Source organism: Lutjanus erythropterus, chromosome 21, assembly GCF_056507025.1.
Source record: "Lutjanus erythropterus isolate fLutEry1 chromosome 21, fLutEry1.hap2, whole genome shotgun sequence".
NCBI lineage: Eukaryota > Metazoa > Chordata > Actinopteri > Lutjaniformes > Lutjanidae > Lutjanus > Lutjanus erythropterus.
In genome coordinates, this window is record NC_139337.1 from 18,800,380 (window position 1) to 18,827,056 (window position 26,677).

The 26,677-nt window shown below is 41.6% G+C and overlaps 3 protein-coding genes across 4 annotated transcripts in view; all 3 read left to right on the plus strand.

Annotated features, from left to right (window-relative positions):
• The first annotated feature begins 60 nt into the window (after positions 1-60).
• Positions 61-10,522, plus strand: tmprss7 (transmembrane serine protease 7). Its single transcript, XM_084746921.1, has 18 exons — positions 61-365; positions 1,378-1,582; positions 2,564-2,694; positions 2,793-2,860; positions 2,965-3,158; positions 3,239-3,271; positions 3,842-4,070; positions 4,249-4,373; positions 5,494-5,606; positions 5,718-5,824; positions 6,042-6,178; positions 6,616-6,723; positions 6,863-6,970; positions 7,058-7,174; positions 8,587-8,782; positions 9,164-9,432; positions 10,066-10,202; positions 10,294-10,522. Exons 1-18 carry the CDS (start codon positions 294-296, stop codon positions 10,453-10,455), a joined length of 2,511 nt encoding a protein of 836 aa, XP_084603047.1. The 5' UTR covers positions 61-293; the 3' UTR covers positions 10,456-10,522.
• A 378-nt stretch (positions 10,523-10,900) lies between these two features.
• Positions 10,901-22,773, plus strand: LOC146307532 (suppressor of tumorigenicity 14 protein homolog). Of its 2 annotated transcripts, XM_084746920.1 has the most exons (20): positions 10,901-11,640; positions 12,213-12,287; positions 13,355-13,466; positions 13,586-13,710; positions 16,225-16,292; positions 16,374-16,567; positions 16,723-16,818; positions 17,355-17,574; positions 17,661-17,803; positions 17,943-18,040; positions 18,206-18,312; positions 18,469-18,602; positions 18,714-18,818; positions 19,276-19,386; positions 20,262-20,375; positions 20,487-20,606; positions 20,704-20,887; positions 20,960-21,231; positions 21,309-21,445; positions 21,633-22,773. In XM_084746920.1, exons 1-20 carry the CDS (start codon positions 11,416-11,418, stop codon positions 21,798-21,800), a joined length of 2,808 nt encoding a protein of 935 aa, XP_084603046.1. In that variant the 5' UTR covers positions 10,901-11,415; the 3' UTR covers positions 21,801-22,773. The 2 variants fall into 2 exon arrangements, with proteins under 2 accessions (XP_084603046.1, XP_084603045.1); XM_084746919.1 differs by lacking the exon at positions 10,901-11,640 and having other exon boundaries at positions 11,768-12,287; positions 13,352-13,466.
• Positions 22,774-24,952: 2,179 nt separating this feature from the next.
• The window catches only part of flt1 (fms related receptor tyrosine kinase 1), a 69,376-nt gene continuing 67,651 nt past the window's right edge, over positions 24,953-26,677 (plus strand). The window contains exon 1 of the mRNA XM_084746922.1: positions 24,953-25,782. Coding sequence (XP_084603048.1) covers positions 25,725-25,782 — 58 coding nt within the window. The 5' untranslated portion in view covers positions 24,953-25,724. The remainder of the gene's footprint in view (positions 25,783-26,677) is intronic.

Sequence of the window (26,677 nt, forward strand, 5' to 3'; positions counted from 1 at the left end):
CTGTTAATATTAGTTTGTGTGAATTTGATAGAAGTTAATGAATGAAACATTAGCCATCAGACTGGAGGAGGAGGTACGTTTCTCCACCGCTCGCCTGTGCTGAAGGATCTGGTTTCACACACCTGTCGACTGGTCATCCGAACGGTGTGCTTGCTGTGTGGCTCTGCACGGTTTGTGTGTCTGCTGCCGTTTTTGATAAGGCAGTTTTTGTTCTGAAGGAAGAAAGAGAGAATGGATCTTAAGAACCGGAAATCAGGAATTAGATGATAGAGGCCTGAAGGGATGTCTGTGTCATGGGCACAGAGCGCGAGGAGAACGAGCAGAAGAGCAGAGATGATGATGCATCTCAGCAGGACGCTGCCAGTGTGAGTAAAGAGATCACTTTGACATGGTGTTAATTTAATAGAAGCACTGTGACTAAAACTGTGCAGCATTTTAAATCCTTCGGTCACATTTTAATCTAGCTGTTTCTTCAGATTAAACCCTGAAGATCTGAATCTGTTTACACATCAAAACCTGCTTCAAGTAATATCTTTTGTCATGTTTCTTGATTAAATATGTCTAAAACAGATTAAACACCAGTTTTTTTCCCATGGGAATCTGCGTATATCCTGCTAACTTGTGATGGATGAAGTGCCGCTTGCACAGTATGGGATGACACTGAATGAATAATATATGTGCTTTGGGTAACTCAATGAGCGCTGAGCACTGCATCTGATGAAGTTAGTGTTGCTGTCGGGCTTTCCGTCCCGGCAAGCTAAACTGACCAGCAATGGAGCATCATTACCAGGAGACACAGTTACATCACTGGTGGAAGCTCATCAGTTAAATGTGACACTTTCATTTGACTTTATGAACACTGACGTTCTTTCAGTGTTGTGACATAACGGAGACTTGTACTATTTAAAAGGATAGTTCACCCCCAAATCAAAAATACAAATTTTTTCTTCTTGCTTGTAGAGTTTTGGGTGAACTGTCCCTTTAAAACACTTGCTCACCCATGTCTCTGTGCACTGGGGATTGATTAGCATATTGTTGAGCCTACTGTAATGTAAACTAACTGACCTGGATAAGGAGCAGTGATAAGAGATGAACAGTAGTGGTGGGGTTATGCCCTCTTGATGTTTCTCTGGTAATTCAGCCTACTTATACTCTGTGTGCCCTTTTGTCGCAACACTGAATCCTGAAGGATCTATAGTATCAAGAGGCACTTATTCATGCTTTTCATATTACTTCAGCATCATTAACCACATCCTTGTTACAGTCCACGCAGATTGAAGTGACAATTTAAAAAGGGCAAGTAAATTTTACTGCTACCACGATAGCACTTTGCATGAGAGTATGAATGTGTCCCCTCCCCCCCCCCCCCGGCTGCAGATCGCAGATGTGTCTGTGGAGGTGGCCACCATTGACCACACTCTGCAGAAGCTCTGCAGGAAGTACAGGAAGACCAGACGGAAGCCCAAAGGACTCAAGAGGCTGTGGGCTCATCTGTTGAACATCCCGCACCTCGCCGTCATCATCGCAGCGGTGGTATTTGTGGTGGTGGTCATCATGTGGTCGCTGCTGTGGGTCTTCATATGTAAGTGAAAGGATTCTCATACTTGAATCCCACAAGAATTAATTCATCAATGTTAGGAATGCAACAATACATTGAATATCATGATACCTCTGTAACAATGTCCCAATACTCTACCATGACAATAATTCTTTTGTTTTTAAAGAATGACTGCTACTGACTGCTGCATTGTTTTTTGTTTTGCAGTTGTACATAATTAAAACATTCATCACCAAAGACAATTCATGCCAGTTTTTTTGCACATGCTGAGGTCATGGCTGACTACTTTTATTTTATTTTTATTAAAGGACAGCAGAAGCATTTTAAGTTAAAAGGAAGAACAAGATTATATAAACAAAAACACATCTGATTTATTATTTATTAATATTTTTTGAAGTTGTCTTTTTTTTGTTTTAAATTGCAATAATTATCATGTAATTTTTATCATGTCACTATCTAGAGCTCCATTCATATATTGGTTGAGCAATATTATTGGCCCAGTATTGGCCTATAATGATGATATTGGTATCGGCATATATGTTGTCCAATTTGTGCCTAAAGGAAAACATTTTTTGAGCAAAACATATTGGAGATTGTTTTTATTTGTTAGCTTTATAGAAAACAGTCTGTGTGTATTTGATCTATCAGTGTTAATAGAAACAGATATTTTGCGCTATTTGTGTTTACAGTTACTTATAATTATTAAAACTACCAATGAAAGTTTACTGTTTCAGTTCTCTGATGCCATTTTGAACACTTTGTCACAAGTCTTAACCAATTTTGATGGGCCATTGCAAAAGATGTGTTATCTATATATTTGGTATATTTTGTATTATATATTGATATCTGAGTGTTTTTCTCCTCAACATCAGAATCAGCAATGGCCCCAGAAATTCAGTATCACTCAGGCTCTAGTTTTAGCGTAAAAAAGGCTTTGGTGTCGATACATCCCCAATTAATATCTCCCTGCACCATATAATGCATGTTTTTACCTTATTTCCTTAGTTCGCAGGGAAAGCAACAGTGGAGCGTATTTTGCTGGGATGTTCCGTGTTGCCAACGTTGAGTTTATCCCCGAGTACCGTCAGGAGGAGTCCTATGAGTTTGTATCCATGGCTAACAAAATACAACATGTGGTATGTATCGATGTAAGCCTGTTATTTACATGATGCTCAGTGCTGAACATGAGATCTGAGGAAGTCTCACTGTTAATTACTGGTGTCTGCTGGTGCAGGTGAGCAATGTGTACAAGATGTCTTCAGTGGCCAGACTCTACAAACAGGCTGTCATTTCAGACCTCAGGTACACTGGACCTGCAAACTGATATTTGTTATTTAGTTTGTGCTTTTGCTGCAACACACCCTGTTTTTAAAGTTCTAATGTTAAGTCCTGTTTTCCTCACCCAGTAACAACCACAAGGGCGGTGTGCTAGTTCATTTCTGGATGGTGTTTGTGGTGCCTCGACTGAAGAGCCCTGCAGTGTGTGAGGAGTGTGTAGGAGCCATTTTCAGAGACTCAGTCCACACCAGCATGAAGAACAGGTCCTCTGTGGGCCTCCTGCTGGGTCTCCCAGTGGACATAGACTCCATCCTCATCAATGGTGCGTCAGTGTGTTTACACGTGTGAATCAAACAGGAAGTGTGTTCATCAGTGTAGACTGATTATGGTTTCCTCCTGCAGCTGTTCAGCGAGCAGATTATACGTCAGGAGCAGGTAAGTGATAATACTTAAAGGAATAGTTCTGGCTTTTTGAAGTGGAGTTGTATGCAGTACTTATGCGTATTCAGTGTATTACCTATAGTAACAGCAAAGTAAGCAATGTACTGCTGTGGACAGGATCAGCAACAAAATATGTTTTAGTCAATATTAATTTAAGTGGGCTGAAGTAAAATTACTGTTTTTGCCAAAGAAAGAGTGATATTTGACTTATATAACCTCAGTTTCCTACCAGAAAAGGCTGTCTGATGGCAGAGAAAAGCAGTGAAAAAATTCTAAACTTAAAAACTTAAACTCAGGAGACTTTTTTAATTGGCTAAAATACCTTTTGCTGCTGACCCTGTCTATGGTGCTACATTGCTTAGCTTCTTACATGGTACTCCTGCTGCTGCTTCTCCAAACTAGGGGCATGCCGACCTCCATTTACTGTAGGTAATACACCGACAACAGATAAGTACATTTTACAGTGACACTTCAAAAAATCTGAACTATCCCTTTAATTTAGCTGTAATAAAGTTACTCTGTATGTCATGTTGTGTGTTGATAAGTTTTCTTCCCTCCTCTCAGGCTCACTGTGTGTAGATAAGCTGTATGCCAACCTTCCTGGGGCGAGGGTCCCTTTGAACGTCTTCTCATCGTGGGGTGGTGTTAGTTGCCATGTAAAACTCACCTCAGTCCCCGGCTCTGTCATCCGTCTTACCATCACCTCGTTCCTCATTGAGCCCAGCGACTGTGTCAGTGACGCGCTGACCGTGTATGACGCTCTGCTGCCCATGAGAGGGCGCATTCTGCACAGGTGAGTCTGCAGCCTCTGTAAGACCCAGAGCTGATTTCTCTGGACCTGTTGACTACAAGAAGATGTTATGTTTTTCCACTTTATTACAGCTGCAATTTAAAAGACTTCTTGCTATCGGTCACTGTTTTTGTTTTTCTCTAAAACCTTGCATATGTTAAAGTGCATCTTTGTGCTGCAGGCTGTGTGAGCCAGTGTCCATCTCTTTCTCGCTGGTGTCTACCTCCAATGTCATGTTGCTGTCCTTCAGAATGACAAATGGCAACAAGAGCTTCAGAGGACACTTTGAAGCCATCACTGAGGAAAGTATGACACATTTACAAGATTATTTTATATTACAGTGGTTCCCAACATTTATCACATATGTCTATGTGAAGTAAAGTAATGTCTATGTGTGATGCCGCCACACAGATTTAATATGTCTAGGATCAAAATGATTCTGTGCTCAAATCTGATTTTTAGAGGCCTGAAGGGACAAAACTACCCACAATTTCACAAAAAAGGAACAAGTAGAAAAGCTAATATGATTGTACATATAAAAAAGATATTTTTGACATTCCCCTGAAAACTGAAAATTATTGTACCCAAGGTACAGAGGACAAGGACGCTTAAACATACAGTGTTTAACATATCACCACAGTTATACAAAGAAAAAAGAAAAAGAACAAACAAACAAAACAAAAAAAACAATAATGTGTGTGTGTGTGTGTGTGTGTGTGTGTGTGTGTGTGTGTGTGTGTGTGTGTGTGTGTGTGTGAGAGAGAGAGAGAGAGAGAGAGAGAGAGAGAGAGAGAGAGAGAGAGAGAGAGAGAGAGAGAGAGAGAGAGAGAGAGAGAGAGAGAGAGAGAGAGAGAGAGAGAGAGAGAGAGAGAGTTTCTATCAAACATTAAGGTATGTGCCAACAGTATTCTGGCTTTATTTAGTACAGTTTGGACAATCTATAAGCTTTAGTTAGAAGCACCTGTATGGTGAAACATAAACTTCATGCATAAATTTATAGTGAATGAGCTGATGTGTTGGGTTTTTAATGGCTCAATTCAACTCAACTCAGCTTTATTTATCGAACACCTTTATACATATATGCAGCCCAAAGTGCTTCACATAGCAAAATTAAAACAAAACAGACAGGGAATTTAAAAAAAACCCTGAATAAAGTAAAAGAAATACCAAGGATAAAATAGCGTAAAATAAACCAATGATTTGAGCTTAAAAGACTAAGGTTATAACATCACTCTCACTCAAGAATTAAAAGCCAGATTAAAAAGAAAGGTCTTTATTTTAAACATACTGAGAGACAACCTAAGTCAGCCTTAGATGTTTCAGACCCCATACTGGGAATCACTGACATATGCAGCAGTGCTGTGTATCATACAGAGCTGTCTGTGCATGAAAATATAATCCTTGAGTCTGTCTCTGTCTCTCCCAGTGTGTATGTCTCAAATTGAGACCCAACCAGAGCCTCACATCACTGGTCAGATCTATAGCCCCTTCCACCCCAGCCTCCTGCCCCCCCAGTGCTCCTGTACCTGGAGGTTTGAGGTAGAGCACGCACACATACATGACTTATAAAAAATATGGATGAGTTTTTCTGAGCTAATGACTTAAAATAGCTTTTTACTGAGTGCATATTCTGCTTATATTTTATTCTAGACCCCTAACAGTGCATTAGGAGTCGCTCTGCAGTTTCACAACTACGTATTGAAACCAAAGGACATGAAGAGCTGCGATCAGGGCTGGTGGAAGGTCAATGAAGTTGTGTATGTAGCTGCATCCACATTTAAAAGAAAAGAGAAAAACTCATATACACTGAACTGTTTCTTATAATTTTGTCCATTTTTACAAACATTTACACCCATAGAGAATGTTTCCCTAAGCTAGAAGACACAATCTTATACATGTTAATTAGTGCATTTCCTTATACATCCAACAACAACATCCTGTGACGGTGCGTTGATAGTTGCTTTCCTTCCACAGTTTCTGTGGCAGCTACGTGGGACACCACACGGTGTTTCGGATCGCTGACCACAGCCCAGAGGTGGAGTTTCGCTGCAGCTCACGTAACTCTGCTCAGCCTTTTCAGGCGTCTTACAGCAGCTACAATATCAGCCAACGTAAGCAGTGCAGAGGCCCAGAGCGGGACTCATTATTGTCACAGGCCGGATACACTGTAGGAAATGACTGATCGGAGGTGTTTCATTGTACTACAGTGTGGAGTTAATGACTTTGTTTTGGAGTGGATTCTACAAATGACAATCTACTTAACAGAATGAAAACACAGGAAAAGAAAACTTTAATAAACTGTACGTTTTGCAGCTCCATTTGAAAAAGAATGTAAGCATGGACTTGTTTTAAAAAAGATGAAAATAATTACAACTTCATATGGCTTTAAAAAGAATTATCATGGAAGCTTTTTGTGTCTTTAAATCAGACCCTACAGTAGAAATAAAGCTGGAAAAATAAGCTTTTGCTCAAGCATGTTAAAGCATTAACTCCTGTTTCTCTTCTGCTGTCTTTGCTGTCACGTCTGATATAACCATGTGTGCACCAGCCTGTCCAGAGAGCCACTTCCTGTGCTCCACGGGACTGTGTGTGGAGAAGAGTCGACGCTGTGACGGTCTGGACGACTGCCAGGATGAGAGTGACGAGGTCTTCTGCTGTGAGTCGTCTTACAAGTTACACAACACTGGTTGTTTAAGAGAACAAGTGATGTGACATTTTCATTAGTTTAGTCCCCTGCCTATTTTGCCTGAGGAATCAGTCATGCATTGGAAGAATGTTGCATATCTTCTTCACAGCAAAACCCCCAAAGAACTGTGGCGGCAACAGTCCTCTGCATCCTTTGTTCGTATGCAACGGAGAGACAGACTGCAGCAACGGAATAGATGAGATCAACTGCACTCAGGGTATGATTTTTTTTTTTTATGTTTTTGTGCAATATGTATCACCCTTCCACCCTTTAATAATTACAATATGTTATTTGCTTTTATCAGAAACAACCTGCTCTGCAATCAGGTATCAATGCAACAGTGGCTCCTGTATCCTGAAGAAGAACGCAAAGTGCGACGGTGTTCATGACTGTCAGGATCACAGTGATGAGGCCGACTGTGGTGAGCGCCCTGTGTTACCCGCTTCATGGGCACATTCTAATGTCATAGCCAAAAGACAATATTTTTCAATAATATCGCAAAAGTTTTTCTCATAACCCCTGATGATGAAATGGTGCAAAACCATTTATGTTTTGTAAGACACTTACATTTTCACCACGTTACCTTGGTGTCAGACAGCCTTTTCTGACAAGAAACCACTGTTATGATGTGACTTTGGTGAATCCAATCTGATCTTTTAAAAAAATGAAGTCACACAACACAAACTGACAGATCATGGCAGTGGCAGACCAGCAACTCCTGTATTCTGCAAGATAAAATTCTTTGGAGTCTAGTGGCTTTGGAGAGAGCTTATATAACTACGATTTCATCCCAGAAAGTGCTGTCTGACAGTGTTAAAAAGGGTTAAAAATATTATTCATAAACCATACACTTCAACTGATTGATCTTTTGAGGGGGCTAAAATATGTTTTGTTGTGGACCCTGTCCACAACAGTACATCGCTTAGTTTCCAGGCTGGTACTCATCACAATCTACTGTAGGTAAATCAAAAAATCCCCTTTAGGGCAGTGGTTCCCTAATTTTTTCAGGCAAGAAGACAACCTCCACAATTTAGGAGACGCTGCTTTTAGGTGGCAATAAAAAAAATGGAAAAAACAGTATCTTACTTTCATAATTCTACGTATTTTTGGTTGTAATTGGATGTTCAAATTCTAAAATAAAGATTAATTCAATGATTTATTAGTCAGTCACACACATTCGGTCCCAGCTGAATTGTTCCTTAATGAATCATTTGATGCATGGTGATTATTCTGCCACCACACTGTCAGATCCTTTGTGTGGCCTCATGAGAAAGTTTTTACATTTTATAATCCACTGAGCAGTGTCCAAACCTGCTGACCTGCAGCACTGAGGTGACCCAGCTGTAATAGCTCTCTGTGTTTGCTGTTATTTTATCTTGAGGGGGTCTCCAGGCGATGGGAACAGGCTTGTCTTTGATCACTTTCTGATACTGGACATACTGTATCACACACACACACACACATGTGTCAAAGCTCTACTTTTTAATAAGGCAGCAGCTGACTTGTCTGTCATGGTGATGACTCAGCGTGTCAGCAGGGGTTACTGTAGGTGTACACACACTCACACTGTAAAATCACACTGATACAGGCACACTGGGCACATATACGTCCCTAATGGATCAATAAACTGTATATAATATTAAGTAGTAATAAAATGTATTGTTTTTTATCACTCACTAAGGGATACTATGACAATATGAAATATACTGCATGTGTCCATAAACACTGCACATCCATCAAGGTTATCTTTTTTGCACGTTCTCTCTTACAATAAAACCAAAGTCCAGTATAATATAACCAGTATAACAGAATCCATCCCTGTGTGCTCCTCAGCCTGTGGTCGTCCCTCTGTGGTGAAGAAGGTGGATTCCTCCACAGGTCCTGAGCGTATTGTGGGCGGAGTTAACTCTGCAGAGGGGGAGTGGCCGTGGCAGGTCAGCCTTCACTTCTCTGGTAACCTGTACTGTGGCGCTTCTGTCCTCTCCTCTGATTGGCTCATCTCAGCAGCACACTGCTTCAGCAAGGAGAGGTGAGCCAGTACACTGTGTGTAAAAAAACAACTCACAGGTTTAATATATCATGCACCAGGTCTGACTGATAATGCAGTGGTCCCATTCTTTTTGGCCTGTAACACCTTAAATCAGTATCTACATGCAAACACCTGTGATGTGTGGACAGGAGTTGTGAGCATTTTAGCCAAAGAGTGTTTTTCCCTCTCAGATTGTTTGATTGGAGTGAACTTCAGAGGCCTGAGGATATGTATTTGACAACAGAGCAAAAATACAGTAGTATTAGGTTGTATTGATTTTATGAACACTTACTGTACATATCAAACCATCTTTTATCATTAGATAAAGTATAATCTACAACACGTTCAGTGCCTTCGACCCCTGACCTCTGACTCTCCCAGGCTGTCGGACCCTCGTTACTGGAGTGCCCATCTCGGCATGCTGACGCAGGGCAGTGCCAAACATGTGGCGGACATCCAGCGGATTGTGGTGCACGAGTATTACAATGCGTACACGTTTGACTATGACATCGCCTTGCTGCAGCTGAAGAAGCCCTGGCCCCCGTCCCTCAGTCCGCTGGTCCAGCCTGTGTGCCTGCCACCCCGCTCCCACACTGTCACCGACAGCCACCGCTGCTGGGTCACCGGGTGGGGATACCGCTCCGAGGACGGTGAGGGTGATTTTTATACTTTAATTTAACTGTGATATCCTGACAGGGCTTATTTTTAAATACCATCTTGGTAAGGGCCAGCCACGTCTCCTAATGCATGTATACCTATGGAGGACTATCCTTAATTAAAATCACCATAACTCAATGAATTTTAGAAGTTGTTTGCTTTGTTACAAACATCAGACATGTATTTATGATACAGGGTACTTGGTTAAATTAAAAATGCCATCTTTCATACCAAAATATGGTTTTCTTTTTTTTCTTTTTTTTCTTTTTTTTCTTTTAGGGGCTTTCTGCCTTTATTTGAGCATTCTCGATCTTTGACTGTGAAAAATACTTTGTTGTCTTAACATAAAACAAAAAAAAAATTCTGTATTTAACCAACTTAGTATTTTATATATATTTATACTTTGTTGCGTGCACATTAAACATGTCGTGTTCAAGTTGTTTATAATAAACTTGTAAGTTGAGTGAGTGATTTGGAGTTTACAGTGGCTGTGTTTCAGCTGTATGCTTCATCTGAGATTTAAGAGATCTTTATCAATTCCTGCCCTCCTCAGCCTAAAGCCCCCGAAATGTGTAAATATTTGTGTGTGTCTGTTGTATCATCTATGTCACATCTCTCCCCCCCAGACAAGGTGCTGCCGTCAGTGCTGCAGAAAGCAGAGGTGTCTTTGCTGAGCCAGACAGAGTGTAAGAAGAGTTATGGACCTGTCTCACCACGCATGCTGTGTGCTGGGGTCCCTTCTGGAGAGCGGGACGCCTGCAGGGTGAGTTCACATCCGACTGAATCACCTCAATCTGGCTATGGTGAAGCATTGAAAGTTTAAGTCTGAATCAGCTGCTCTCTTTGTGTCTCAGGGCGATTCAGGTGGTCCTCTGTCCTGCCAGGCACCAGGCGGGGGTCGCTGGTTCCTGATCGGTATCGTCAGCTGGGGGGCGGGCTGCGGCAGACCAAACCTGCCTGGGGTCTACACCAGGGTCAACAAGTTCACCTCCTGGATCTACAGCCATATCAGCTGACATGATGTCTTATTCATCCACTGCCAGCAGATGTTTCAACATCCCAAATAAAAAAAGATCAATTAGATACAGTGTGCTGCTGTGTATTTTTTCTAAGAGCAATATCCACCTTTTCTATGGAAGCCCAGTTCTGCCAGTAAAAGAGAAAAATATCCCCACAGTAAGTCAAAATGATGAAATAAAAATTATAACCTTAACTCATAATTCTAATTTTTAAACTCATAATTTCAACTTTTTAGCTCATAATTCCAATTTTTTAATGAATGAATCTGACTTAACTTGACTTTTCAACTCATAACTCTGGTGTTTTAATTAATAATTCTGACTTAACTCGATTTTTAACTCGTTGTTGATTTTCATTTTTTTTTTATCTCACAATTTGACTTAACTCATAATTCAGACTTTTAAATTAGATTTTATCTTATACTTATGATTTACTATGGGGATATTTTTTCTCTTATTGGCATAAATGAGCTTCCATATTTTAAAACCTGTTATTAATATATAACTCAGACACTCACAACAAAGCAAACTGGTTCTTGAAAGGTTCTTGAAAGGTTATAATGCTCTTCAGGTATCTTTGCTGCATTCCTTTTCGACTCTAGCAGTCTAAGCCTATGTTATGACCAGTTAAAGCTTCTCATTGGACGAGTTTGTTGCCAGATTTTGTAATTGCAGCTTCTCTCTCGCTTTGCGCCTCTACTTGCGGAGCATCCAAGGACACCGACAGCTGCCAAGCTCCTGGTGTAATACCTCGCACACGTTTCCCTCAAGCACTCTTTTGTCCTTCTTTAGCTTCTCTCCCGCATACACAGCGGGCAAGTTTGCCCACAATATCTGTCGCACGGATGGTTGTGCGGATTGTACCCTTTCATAGTGCTCTCATTGTCCCCGCACTGCATTCTGGGGCTCCTCCTGTGTGACACCTGCCGCCCAGTTCAGGTGGACGGGAGGCGGTGAATGCCCGCCGCATCCGAGCCGCTCAGGTCGGATTTCTGCGCTTTTTTCAGAGGAAGCGACTGCGGGGGTTTCCTCTCTCTCCATCGCTTCTATGCCCGAGGTATTGTTGCATATCGCCTCTCCGGAGCTGAACGGGACGGTGCCATGAGGACTCTCCCCAAAAGCAAAACTTGCGAGGTGTTCTGCGTCTCCGGGCATGGACACTCAGGCTGCTCTGCTGCACAGGTAAGACATGGCTGTGCGCTTTTCTTTGCGCGTAAAAGACGGTGCCACAGAGACTTTTGCTCTCTCCGGAATCTCTTTTGTCAATATCCATCTTTTTTTTCTCGAAATAAGTATGCCTATTAAACTTTTTGGAACTATTAAAGGATGCATAATAACCTGAACGGACTCAGCCATGCTTCATCTTAATTATAAAACTCGTCTCTATGGATAAGTGGGTCTCTTTCTCATGAATGTCCGTGTCGTGAGCCACTTGATTGAGTGCTGACACCGCAGAGCCAGGCCGTGGGAAAGCAGACTCCTCCAGCCACGCTTTGTCTGCTGCCCCGGGGAATCCTGCCAAGCCCTTAAATGTTTAAGGAGCTCCTTTCAGCACAAAGATGTTCACCGTTACTCTCCCTAAATCAGTGTCTGCTCAGCCATAAAATCTATGTCTCATTGATTTTGGCACATTTTCTTTATTGCTCTGCTCCGCTGCGGTCACATAAAGATAAAAACACAAACAATTACAAGCAACTTGAGCAGAGACATAAAAAGCTGGTATGATATTTGAGTCATGTCCTTGTGTCTGTAAGGGAGAGGTGGAGTTGAAGGAGCCCACCCAGTCACTGAGGCCTCCCACGAAGCCTGAAGATCTGGCCGAGCAGAAGGTAAGGTTGGCAAACGTGCCAATACTTTTTCAATACCTCTTGATTAAAAAGATGCAACAGAATTAAAAGTACAGAAACTATTAAAAAAAGGTCTAAGCGCTCATTCAGTTAAATTTAATTAGTCTTATTTTCCTTGGCTTGTAGCGAAGCAAAACCAGACAGTGTTCAATAGTAATAATAAGGGGAATAATGAACAGTGAGCAGGTCATTATTGAGAAATAAACCTTCCTGCATTACCCTGTTGGGGTTTAGTTTGCAGTAATGAACTGTTAACTATACATTATCCCTTACATATAGGCATCTCTGTGATTTATCATTATTTTGAAATTCAAATGGCAGGCATGTGTCACAAAGTTCTGGAAGAGTTCAGTCAAAAAATTGTCTAATCATAATTTTTGTTGCTTTTTGCGAGTTTACACACAGTAAATGTAACTGACTGTGTTAAATGGACATACGATATTGTCTGGTGTTGATTGCAGACCCATAAAATTAAATCAATTTGAAATGATCAATCAATCATATTGGCCAATATTGTCATGATGATACTTGCGATTTATACCCCTCGTGATCGGTGACTTTTTCTTTATGCATTTATGAGGACAACAGGAGCTCTCTGGCAGCTGTAAATGCTGAGAAGCTGCTTCTTGTTTTACAACCTGCCCCTGTTTGACCGACAGTATTAAAATATTCAGCAATTGACTGGACTGATACTGAACATTATTGATGTCTATTTTGCTATTCATTTTAATTTCTACTTACTCTTTATTTTCAGTCTTCTGAGTACCTTTACATAATCGCATTGGTGCAAAATCTGTGCAGTCCACATAGAAAAAGTTTATTTTTGAGCTCAAAAATTTACTATATCACACTCCGCATTGGTAATTGATTTTTTTTCCTCTCCAAAATTGGCATTGGTCTCAAAACTTCCATATCAATCGGGCCAAGTCATCCTATTTTGTGAGTACAGCACTTTGCTGTAGTGGTACCAAAACAGGTATCAAATATCGTTTTAAACTAGTATTGTATGAAAGTTTATAATTCTGGTATTCTGACGACTCTGGCAGAAGGAGGAGGGGGGTCGAGCTCCAGCCTGTGGCCCCTGGAGGAGGTGGATGTTAGGTCTCCTGCCTTTTTTTCCCTTCACTGCCACCATTGCACTGACTGTCCACTTCTTAACGTGTGAGTACAGACCTGCTTTGGTGTTTAAGTAATTTCTTCTCCTATAAAAATGTGTTTATTTTGACTTACACCTGCAGTCACACAGGTGAAACTGTCTCAAATCTCCTCCTCCTCTCCAGCTCCGCCCTCCTCAGTGTTCTTCCTCGGTGGCAGCGTGGAGTTCCCAAACCTGAGCTTCTCCTCAGAGCTGACTGACTCCACCTCCCCTCAGTTCCGCCTGCAGGCTCAGGCTTTGAACCATTATGTAAGTGGAACGGCGGCCTCGTCCGTCACTGCCTCCCCTCTGAATGACACCTTAGAGTGCTGCTCGACCTCTCCGCTCTGAGCTGAAGCTGATGTTGCTGCTCTATCTTTGACATGGTTCATTACAGCAGGCTTTCAAAACACTGCTGCCCTCTTTCTGCTCCTCTCTTGTTGTCTGTCTTGGCATTCTTCTACTTTTTCTTTTCTCTTTATCGGCTTTGTCCTCCCCTCTCTCTCTGTCTGTTTTTTTTCTGCACACCACTTTCCTCTCCTCTGTCTCTCTCTGGTGGTGTTAAATGTAAAGCTGAAACAGGAGCCGGGGCACAGTGTGTGCGTGAGTTCCCGAGACCCCCTGGGACAGGGCCCTTTCAGGGCTGAGGACAAGCCCGGCATTTGTGAGACCAGCTAGGCCCAGGCAGCAAGAGTGAGAGGAAGAGCAGTCCTTCAATAAAAACATTGTCTGTGTAGCTTTCACACAATCAGTCGCTCTGTGCACCGTACACTACAGAGAGGTGGAGAACCGCGGTCCGACGCTGGGGTCGAGAGGGAGAGACGGGGCAGTAGGGCAGGCTGGGATGACAGAGAAGGATTGGGCAGAGATATGAGAGGGGGCATTTGGGTTTTGGTGTAAAAGGTCACATATATGGTAAGCAGCCCAGACTCCTGAAATAAAAACCAGGGACATTTCCAGTTTAGTGGTTATTAGTATCATTAAAATATCCATGGTCATTATCTATTAAATAACTAGAATTACCTCTATGTGGTTGTGTGCCTCTGCAAACCAGTCAAGTTGCAGATTGCATGCATGTTTGTCCAGACTCATTGACTCTGTACTGAAGATTTTGAAGGAATTTAATAAAAGGTATTAAGGTGCATTTTTGGTAAAATTGAAGTTATGATATTGATATGTCTGATTCCAGTTAATACTTGAGAAACATGCTGTTGACATTTTGGATATAAAATGTCATGGTGTGTGTTATGTGAGTTATGACCAAAAACATGTTTTGAGAGATTATAGTGACCTTTGACCTTTGACATCCAAATTCTAATCAGTTCATCCTTGAGTCCAAGTCGACATTTATGCCAAATTTAGTAACAAAGTAACAAACAAAAAAAAGTTATATGGTTTGCTAGCGAGCTAGCTAAAAAGTAAAATAGAAAGTTACACTCTTTGCTTGCTAGCTATCTAAAAGGTTAGTCAGCTTACTAATGATGGCTCAGCAGAAAAGCTCTTTAAGTTCTCCACCTTTGAGAAAACATGCATTGAACTTGAAATGAATTGGAACTTGATTATTTTGTTCAATCTCTCTCAAAAACGCAGCTATTTTAAAAGTTACACCTCTTTATGTGTAACTTTAAAGTTAATACTGGATCACAGATTAAATTGGGATGCCACAGAATTAAATTTTCTTTAGGCTTAGAGTAACACCTGATCTGAGGTCTAGGATTAAATTTAATCTTTCGTAATGTTAAGATAGTTTAAAAGGCTGGTGAAACATAACATATCAAAGATAAACTATGATTTAATTGGGTTTAAAAATTAATTGTTAGAGGAAACCAGCCTTTGTGTGATGCTCTAATCAGCTGTGAGGGTGAGTTAGCGGGCTTGCTAAGTGGTCATAGTATCTGTGCAGCCATCTGTTCATTAAGGACCAGGTGAACTGAAGGCCAGGAGCCCATACCACCCAGGGTCCTACCTCTACACGACCAGCAGGTAGAGACACAATGGAGCTCTGTGCTGCTCAAAGTCAACATACACACATGCAGAGTTTGATACACGCACACACACAGGAGAACAATGCTTTTGTTGAACTCAGGCAGCGTGTCCGACCAGGTGTGTTCATGGGTTGCTGACACAAAAAACGTGACCTCACTTGCGCTGCTGTGATGTCACACCTGCAGTACTGTAGGGCAGTGGTTCCCAGCACTTTTCTTTATAGGACGCCTGTTCTGTCACTGAGGAAACTGAAGACCCCTGACTGAAAGACGTATTTTATGGAAATATCAGATTACACTTGATACGTAACAATAACAGTACAGAGCAACCCATAAATTGTACAATTAACCCATAAGTGAATACAACTGCAAGAAGTTTGTGGAAAGTCAGCAATGAGAACGAATTTTTGAGCAGATTATTTCCTGTGAATATTGCACCAGAGATGCGTTTTCCTGATATTTTTAGATATTATTTTTACACAACTCTCTGCCTTTATTATTTATTTTTCTGTTTCTAACAGTGATGCATACTTAATAAGCTTCTTTTCTTGACAAATTCAATGTTTTCTTCTCCCTGACACTTTGACACATTGATCTATTAGCTCTTTGGCACAATTTACATGTTGTTAGTTTAAGTAATAATTTGCTATTTTCTTACACTGCTTAAAAACAAGAAGGCCTTGCAACCCGATGTGAAGCTCTGGTGACTTCTAGTGGGGTTCAGGACCCCAGGTTGGGAACCATTGCATAGAGTATGTAATCAACACTCTTCGTCTTCTTGTCTTTTTTGAAAAAACAGTTCTCAGAGCTCTACGAGTCCTCGCCGTGGAGCTCTTACCACCTGCACTCAGGAATTACTGCCTTCAGGTATGCTGCACTAAACAACAGGCCTTCTTATGAAATTAATGAGTGTGCAACAGTTCACATTGTAAACCATTTGTGTGACAGTGAAGGAGCAGAAGGACTCAACGTCTTCTACTGGAGTAAATTCTCAGCCCCGGATGATGTTGCGATGGCGATCCGGAGGTCCAGCCCAGAGAGGCTGCAGCGAAGGCTTCCCGGCAGCAACAAGGTGCTGCGGGACAGCCGCAACGAGCAGCGCTACTACATGGAGCAAGATGACAACATGCTCCACCTGCTGGGTACATATGTACACATTAAAACTTTAGACTTTTGTTTCAGCAACATACAATACCCTATACAAAAATTCATAACAATTTAGATTTAATTGTATTATTAAATATTAATAATGTGTTTTTTAGATATGTATCCTGACATCTGTTGTGTGTGTTTGTAGGTTTGGATCCTGACGACTTTGAATCAGAAGAAAAATCAGATAAGAGTAAGAATCCAAACAGCATCCAGAGTGGGAAGTGGCAGCTTGGTTTCCAAGGTGAGGAGAGCATGCATCTGACTTTATAATAAAATAATAAAAGAAGACAGTGCAAGTTCTTTGGTAAATTTGACAGGCCTAATTTCTAAGCAGGTAAGAGACAACTTCACATGTCTTTTAAATCCAGCCTCCGCAGAGATGAACATATTAGTGTATGATATGATCCCTGTTTGTCGTACCAGATACATCATCACTGACAATGTCCTTGAAAATCATCTATACTATCTCTATACTATCTCTACTACTGGTTTAAGATACGATCTTTACTTTTTTGTGAGTTTCACAGCCACTGTAGATTCTCCTAGACATTTGGAAGGGGAGGGTGAGACAAGGGGTATGCAGTTGGTTGCAGTCTGTCAGCTCATTGCTAGATGCCACTAAATCCTATGCACTGGCCCTTTAAATTTTGTATTTGTTTTCTGACGTGCTTTTCATTGCATTGAACTTGATATCATTCATGATGTTTGTGCATTCTAATGTAACCAACACCATAATTGTAACACAAAATCAATATTCCTGTCTCTTCCTCTGTCTAGCAATGTCCTTTGACCTCTATGCCAAATATGGCAACAACCGCACCCTGAGCCTCGTGAATCCAAAGAAGCCGTACTACCAGTGGCGTCTCCGTGTGCCGTCGGGTCATGTGGTTCGACTGGTCATCCTCACCCTGCATGGTGCCACACCAGGAAGCTGCACCGCCCACAAGCTCTCCGCCTACGACTTCTTACTTCCATTACAGAACAAGATCATCGCCAGGTAAAAACATTTTACGGCCTTTTTTTAATGTCTGGAGCTACATAAATATTTTTCATGCATACCCTGGATGTGTTTCCCTGTCTCAGGTGGTGTGGGCTGCCTCTCTCGGGTTCGTCACCTGTAATGAAGCTGATGTCGTCTGGGAATGTGATGTTGGTCACTTTCTCCTTCAGCAGGCAGAGGGATGGTGCAATCTTCAAAGCTTACTTCCAAGCCATCCCAAAAGCAGGTTTGAATTCAAGCTCTACATATCCAGTGTGATATGTTCACGTTCACGTGTTTGCACCGATTACCACGTGTAGATCAAAGCTGCCTTGGTCTTATTGTGTGTTCTGTGCTCTTATCTGTGTCACCATCTCCCCCTGCAGGTTGTGGAGGGTCAATTTCCTCCTGGAACGGCTCTATTTCCTCACCCTACTACCCCTCCTATTACCCTCCTAATATAGACTGCACCTGGACGCTACGAGTGAGTCACATGACTGTATGTATGCGTGCATGTGAGTGTAAGAAACAGTGGAAGAAAGAAGAGTCAGTAGAAAGTAAGAGAGTGAAAGAGTGAATCATCTCTTTGTTATTTTGCCTGTCCACATTCCAGAACTCCTTCTTTGATTGCCTTTGGTTTCTTTATCAGGCGCCGTTGCCAGGATACCTAATCTCCATGACGATCGTGACGATGGACATTCAGGATTCGTCATCAGACGGCTGTGAGAAAGACTGGCTGGACATCGGAGGGGTCAAGTAAGTTGTGACACTGAACCAACCCTTACCAGAAGTAAGGGGTAGGGTTAGCATTTCATGCATTTTTCTTAAAATATTTGAGATACTCCGTGTATTTGTGGCTGCATGTGTGAGTTAAAAGTAAAATTTCCACCTTTTGTGCTCCTCTGTATCTAGACTGTGTAATCCGGTGTCAGACAGCAGCAAAAAGCGAGTCTACTCGTCTCCTCTGACTCTCCACTTCCATTCAGATGAATCTCTCACTCATAAGGGTTTCTACCTGCTCTACCGAGCCTTTTCTCCAGAGGGCAGTAAGTCAAATCTGTTGCTTTCGCTCCACTTCGTCAGCTCTGCACATCTATGCCAAAAAAGTACTGTACTATCAGACAGTAGATGCAAGTCTCCTCCCTGTCCACCTCCAGCATGTCCCCGCCAGTTTCGCTGTGGAGATGGACGTTGCATCCCTCTGAGGAAGGTGTGTGACGGAGTGAAAGACTGCTCAGATGGACGGGACGAGGCGCGATGCTGTAAGTCGGTTGTCTGAAGACACGGTTGTAGGTACAAAAGATAACACTGTAGATTCACTTGACCCACAGTTTTTTTTCTCTTAACATAAAGGGCTGCAACTAATGATTATTTTCATTATAGATTAATCCGCCAATTGTTTTCTAGATTAATTGACCAATCATTTGGTCTATAAAATGTCCAAAAGTAGTCAAATCATGTCCATTTCAGTTTCTTAGTCAAGGTTATGTCTTTAAATGTGCAAAATGCAATGATGTTCAGTTTTATATGATGTAAAACAGGAAAAAAAGAGGAAATCTCCATATTTAAGAAGCTAAAAATAGAATTTCCTATTTCGCTTTCTGTCAGTCGACTAATTGATTAGTTTGATTGTACCTCTATGAATATTTAATTTAAAAGACATGCCCTTTATGCTACACTCTTTGTGTGTGTTTGTGTGTTTCTGTGTGTAAAACGTAGCATCCTGCAGGCCAGGTGAAGTGTTGTGTGGGAACGGTCAGTGTAAACCTCAAAGCAGCCAGTGTGCGAGCCAGAGCAGCTGTGCAGACAGCAGTGAAGAGGGCACTTGTGGTGAGTGGACTGTCACCATCTCAACACATGCACGTGCTTGTGTTTTGTTTTTATTGTTCCTCTACAGCCTATGATCAGAACTGCATCCATAGCAATGGTCTGCTATATGAAAATAACAGACCAAAACTTTTTTTTTTAAGGTGTTACCTCAGTTTTCTCTGGAAACTGACTAATAACTGGAAAATAACCAGTGACATCAGTAGATTCCGATTCCTCCGAAGGCAAGTTTATTACTTTTACAAGTAGTGTGACCCTTGGTAACAACCTAGTAACAGAGGCGATTTCAAGTCCCTGTTTTGTCGGCAACCAATTTGAGCTGACATTAATTGTGGGATTTCCCAAACCGAACGAAGACCACTCATACTCACACAAAACTGCTTTGCTGGTTCTATCTTGTTGTAAAATCCCTGGACAGATTTAGCTACTGCGTCCGTGAGCTTCACATATATTTATAAGCTTAGAAGCAATGTGTCACAGACTCACCAACACAGGAAGATGCCAGCACATCTAGTAACAGTTTCTGTGTGATCCAAACATTTCCAATAACAACAACTGTTGTAATGTCGAAATGTATTCACAGAAAACATTTTCACTGTGGTCACAAAAAACTGTTTGCTCTTGTTCTGCATTTGTATTAAACAGGCAGTGTAGCAAAAACAGCACTGTAAATTATATCCATTAAATAAAGTTGATTTAATTATTCTATAAATATTAACTTTACTTCACTTTTTTCTTTTCTAGGGTGATAAATATGATGAAAAACATTTGCAGCTCCATTCGAAAATCTTAATAGAAGCTTTGAATGTAAAAGACAGACATTCAGTACAGCGCTTTGTGTTTATTTTAATAATTAAAACATATGTATTTGTTTTCAGGAGGTAAATGTTACCACGTGTGTCCCAACAAGGTCTGTTTGCCGAAGTCTTCAGTGTGTGATGGTGTTATTGACTGCAAAGATCGCAGTGATGAACTCAACTGTACCAGAGCGTGTCAGTATTCATATTGTCAGACATCACTGGTTATACTGTCACAATTTAAGTGTATTTTATCACAATATGTTGTATTTATAAATAGTTTTCCCTCTGTTTTATTATTTTTAGACATTAAAGGCTGCTCCTTGTCCTCATACAAATGTGCCAACGGAAAGTGTGTCAGTAAGACTAACCCTGAGTGTGACGGAGTCAAAGACTGCTTTGATGGGTCTGATGAACTGCGCTGTGGTAAGTTCTCGCTCACAAAACTCAAACTCACACTCCTGTAGCTGTGAAGAGAATTCTGATATTGTGATTTTTGTCTCTTCCTCTCTCTCCGTCCCAGGCTGTGGCACCAGGCCCAGGAAGCGCACTAAGATAGTGGGTGGCTCTGATGCCGGGGCGGGATCATGGCCATGGCAGGTCAGCCTTCAGATGGATCGCTACGGTCACGTCTGTGGAGCCACGCTGATCGCCAGCCGCTGGCTCATCTCTGCAGCTCACTGCTTCCAGGACTCAGACGCCATTAAGTAAGAAAGTCGTCTGAGAGTTATGACATTCATAATTGTGTATTACTGTGTTCATGCATGTTGTGTCTGCAGATATTCAGATACTCGTGCCTGGCGGGCCTACATGGGAATGCGTGTGATGACAACAGGGAACAGTGGAGGAACCACCAGACCGATCCGCCGGATCCTCCTCCACCCGCAGTACGACCAGTTCACCTCTGACTACGACATCGCCCTTCTCGAGCTCAGTGCTCCCGTCTTCTTCAATGACCTGGTGCAGCCCGTGTGTGTCCCAGCGCCGTCACACACCTTCACAACAGGGACCAGCTGCTATGTCACAGGCTGGGGTGTCCTCATGGAAGACGGTAAGATCTGCTCAAGAGTATCCAATGATACTTAAGAGCAAGTTTCCATTGTTTCCATGTTTCCATTTTGTTTGAAGGTGAGCTGGCCTCTCGCTTACAAGAGGCCTCAGTGAAGATCATCAACAGGAACACGTGTAACAAGCTGTATGACGACGCTGTCACTCCCAGGATGCTGTGCGCTGGGAACCTGCAGGGAGGGGTGGACGCCTGTCAGGTGAGTGTGTTCAATAGTGTTGGTGTGTGTTCTTCACACAAGTATGAATCAAATGTTGGGTTGTCATTTACCTTTTAGTCATAACCACGAAATGCACAGAACTGCCCTTTTTACTGGAAGCAGTTGTGAAACTGTTAAACATGTTTAACATTGTGTTTTTTTATTTGTCTGGATGTGTATCACTCAGGGTGACTCAGGAGGTCCGTTGGTGTGCCTGGAGCGAGGCAGACGGTGGTTTCTGGCGGGAATCGTGAGCTGGGGTGAGGGCTGTGCGAGACTGAATCGTCCCGGTGTCTACACACAGGTGGTCAAATTCACTGACTGGATCCATCAGCAGACTAAAGGACAGGTGTGACCGAGCACCAGAACAAAATTACAGACCTGACACACAGGACGCAGGTTTCAGACCTGGAGTCCATCTTCAGACTGTTGCCATGATTGCATGACAACACATTCAGTCAGCTTTTGGGAGCGTGTCCATGGCAACGGGCCAGCAGGGACATCATACCTACTCCAAACCAGCCAGCTTCCTTACAATCTCCAGACATGGACAGTGGCTATGTTGACATGCACAAAAATTCCAATACTTAACTTCATTATCAAGGGCCAGTTTGTAGTATTCAGTGACATCTAGCGGTGATGTTGTAGATTGCAACCAACTGAAAACCGCTCACCTCCCCCTCCCCTTCCAGGCATGTAGGAGATACCACGAATAAAAAATGGCTGCAAAAATTGCAAAAACCCACAAAAAACACAAAAGGCTTTATCCATGTCAGTGTTTGGTTTGTCCATTCGGGCTACTGTAGAAACATGACAGTTCAACATGGTGGCCCCTGTGGAAGAGGACCTGCATCCTCTGGGCTCGTTCTAAGGTAACGAAAACACAACAGTTCTTATTTTCAGGTGATTTTACACACATGAAAACACACTTAGGAATATTGTTTTCTATTTCTGCTATATTCTGCCAATATATCCCCCTAACTCTTATACACTGGACCTTTAAATTAAGTTGGTTTTGGTTTGCTACACACACATGAAAGAGAATCCATAGAATTTGGCTGAAATACCTTGTAGATTAGACTGTGGATCTATAAACAAACACATGAAAGAAAGTGCTCCTCTTCCCCTGTCTCAGAGGAAACATACTTAGCACTCATTATTTTCTGTTTGCATTTAGAAGATTTTGAATTTATCACAAAAGCAATATGAAATTTGGGGCGAAAAGCATGTTCTGAAAGTACTTAAACTAAATATCATTATTTCTGCTGCAAGACGGTATCCGTTATTGTAAACTTTGATGAACTGTGTCCTCTTGCAGCAAAAAGAATGAAATTTAGCTCTGTATGAACATGAATCCAAAAAATTGTGTGAAAATTATGTAAAAAAAAATTTAAAAAATAACGCAACCTACTGTTGTTCTGGCAACGTGCTGCAGTTTTAACAGAGCAGTAGTATGTTTATGTGTCCTCAGTCAGATGGACAGGTCAGTACCGGCTTTAATCTGTAGCTTCAGAACAGATCTGAGGCTGGACAAAGTGCAACCACTATTCAGGTTATCCTGTGCATGTAAATGTAGCCAATTACATCAGTTGTTTTATTGAATGTGGAAAGAGTTCTCTCCCCAGAAGTATGTAACCGTGTATTTTTGCCCTCATCTACATTCGTCCATGTACTGTATATGTGTGTTCATGACTCGCTGTATGTGTTTAAGAGTTTTTATTGTACTGTATGTGAATGTATGTATGTGTATTTGTATATCATGAGTTTATCTGAGTCATAGCCTTATGTTCAATATATTCTGTAATTGTAGAGAACTGAATAATCCCTCAGTAGGAGGTGATAATATATTTTGCATTTCAATTTTACTATGATTTAACTTATCTTCATGGTGCCTCCTTTGTGCTTCATGCTTCATGAAAGCATGACCACAGCTCACCTTAAAACTATGTTGAAGTTAATGCTGTGTGAAAAGAACAAATAGGTTTGAACATTGTTTAAAACCTATATAAAAACAGAATGCAAAGATTTGCAAAAGAATAGACCTATATTCAAATGAATGCAGTTCAAGACAAAATATTTAATGTTCAAACTTTATTTTTTTTTTCTAAATATACACTCATGCTGAATTAGATGCCTGCAACACGTTTCAAAAAATTTGGGAGGGGGGCATGTTTACCACTGTGTTACATCACTTTTTCTGTTTACAAAACTCAGTAAGTCTTTGAGTTTTGCAAGTGAAATTCTTTCTCTTTCTTGCTTATTATACAACTTCAGATGCTCAACAGTCCAGGGTATCTGTTGTCATATTTTGTGCTTCATAATGCACCACACATTTTTAATAGGAGAGCGGTCTGGGCTGCAGGCAGGTCAGTCTAGTACCTGAACTCTTTTGCTATGAAGCCACACTGTTGTAGCACAAAAGGTGTCTTGGCATTGTCTGGCTGAAATAAGCAAGAACGTCTTTGAAAAAGTCATCTGGATTGCATCATATGTTGCTCCAAATTCTGTTTGCACCTTTCAGCACGAATGTGGCCTTCACAGATTTGCAAGTTACCCATTATGCCATGGACACTAACACACTCTCATACCATCACAGATGCTGGCTTTTGAACTTTGCGCTGGTAAAAATCTAAAAAAATGTGAAATGTGGATTCGTCAGACAACAGCACACTTTCCCACTCTGCATCAGTCCATCTCAGATGAGCTCAGACCACAGAGAAGTCAGCAGCGTTTCTGGATGTTGATATATGGCTTTCACTTTGCATAGTAGAGTCTTGGCATGCGTTTTTGATGCAGCGACAAACTGTGTAGCATCCGTTATACAATTATATGGGATTGTAATACAGCTTTAATGCAGTCCTGTCTGAGGGGTCAAAGGTCAGGGGCGTTCAGTGTTTGTTTTCAGTCCTGCCCCTTACCTGCAGAGATTTTTCTTTTTTTCATTCATTCAGAATGTGTGCATATTTACAAAAAACATGGGTTATCAATCTGAACAAGTATCTTGTCTTTGTGCTGTATTCAATTGAATATAGGTTGAAAAGTTTTTGCAAATCATTGCATTTTGTTTTTATTTACATTTTTACACAATGTTACAACTTTTTTGGGATTTGGCTTCATTAAATGATCAGTAGATAATTCACCAGTATTTTTCAAAGTTTTCCTGCTCTCCCTTCTCATTCAGCTCACATCACATCACCACCCAGTGGCCAGACTGCACCACAGTTTCTTTTATGCCCTGAGGGGATGCTGCACCTTACACCAAATGAATTTAAAAAGACGCAGTTTGCATAATTGTTTAATGATTAAAGATTATATATTTCAGATTATATGCCTTTATATTAAAGACACAATTTCCCATGCAGCAGGACAGGCATGTTTTTCTCAGCAAAATTTTGAGATGGAAATTCTCCCCTGCCTCAGGTGTGTTTGACTGAAAAGAGGTGCCTATACAGGTGTTTAAAATCTGACTATAAGCACTTCTGTTAAGACATCTGATGATGTTAAGTAGGATAGTTTGAACAGGAAGTCACCTATAAACCGAGGTGACCTGCCTTTAAGTAGTGAGATCAGTATTTTTCTAGTTGTGGAATGTGTGACATGCTCTTACAAGGAACACACTTGTTTATTGTTTCTTTGAGGACAGATTGCCAGTTTGACATGGGAGAAACGTGTCTGTGACGTTCCTGATCAGGACACCACCCGTTCACTCCGGTGCCTACGTGCTGATCATCCCGTGCCACCCCAGGGTACGCACGGATTTAAGCTCAGGGCTGCCGTGTGCGCATCCTCTCCGGTGCGTAATTCCATCCTGCTCTGAAAGTTAGATGAGTTGCAAATAAGAGGTTAGAAGAAGACGGTTTCGCGTATGCATGTCAAGAAGAAAATGGTATTTTGGACTCTATAACGTACTTTTATTAACACCTCACTGACCGTTTGCTTGACAACTGGGGAGGACTAAAGGGGGACTGCTGTTACGCGCCTTGGGTGTGTCAATGGACGTCACGGAAGTCCGTTATCCGGTGGCTGCACTGTGGGAACTGTATAAATCCGCGCCACTATCCAAAACGATGGGAAAAGGTTGCACTGGAGTTCAAGCGCGGTGTCCTGTTGCGTGATCTCCCGCAGCTCTCCTCAGGAAACCAACAACCAGCTCTGTTCACAGAGCATCAGCAGCAGACAAGTGCGCTGCGCCGTGTGAAGTCTGGAGGGAAAAAAGACAAGAGAGCAGGAATAAAACTTGTTTCATGCTTTACATTTGAGCCCTTCGGAGTGACCAGAGATGATGAATTTTATCCTCATCTGCCTGCTTTGTGGATTGTACGGTGTTCTGGCAAAAGGTGAGTAACAAGTTTATTTTTGATGGTACTGAACGCGCACAGAGCACCTGCTGTAACAACTGAGCTGCTGAGCATGCTGTACGCATGTTTAAACTTATTTATCTAATAAAAGTTATTATTTAGTTATTTTCTACACGGAGGATATGTTCCTTCTTTAGTTTTAACGGCTTTGGATTGAAAAAGAGACTGAACAAGTTGTAAGCTGTATGCACGACTTTTATTATGAACATTATTTCCCACAAACTAGAAGTTTCTCTAGGGTCATCAGTCACGCTCTTTAAAAATCTCCATCACCCGGGCAGAACATTCAGTCTATTCTCTGTGAGAAAACAAAAGATGCACACATGTGCCTTTTCATTGTGGTGCGGCTGCTCATTTATGGGTCAATTAAGCGGTCGGTGCGGTCGTGTGTTGTGAGGCTGTTGCGCTTGTAAACCTCTGTTAGCACCGAGTGCAGTGAGGGAGATAAGCGCCATCCTGCGGGACTTTTGTTTGGATATTGCGGACCTCTGTGGCCCGGCTCCTTGTGCGTTTGGCCCCGGCTGAATGGACACACGCAGGGCGTTGTTTCCTGAGACTGATGAGTTCGCCAAATGAGACTTCTGATAGAAATGAACTCGGGGTCATGAACCACTGGAGGAAAATATCCAGAGAGCAGGAACTAGGGTTAATCTGTGCTTATTGCTGCAGCAGGCGGCAGGTTGCTTTTATGCGCTCCACAGATTTCTCTGGGGTGTTATTGGTCGCTTAGAAGTCATTTGTGGCGCAAAGAAAAAAGCTGATACCTATTTATTCCCTGTTAAATGAAACAATCACCAAATTAAGAACTTCATATTCACAGCTAAATATATTTAAAATATTCTGTTAATACAAATAATCTGTTTTTTAAAAAATA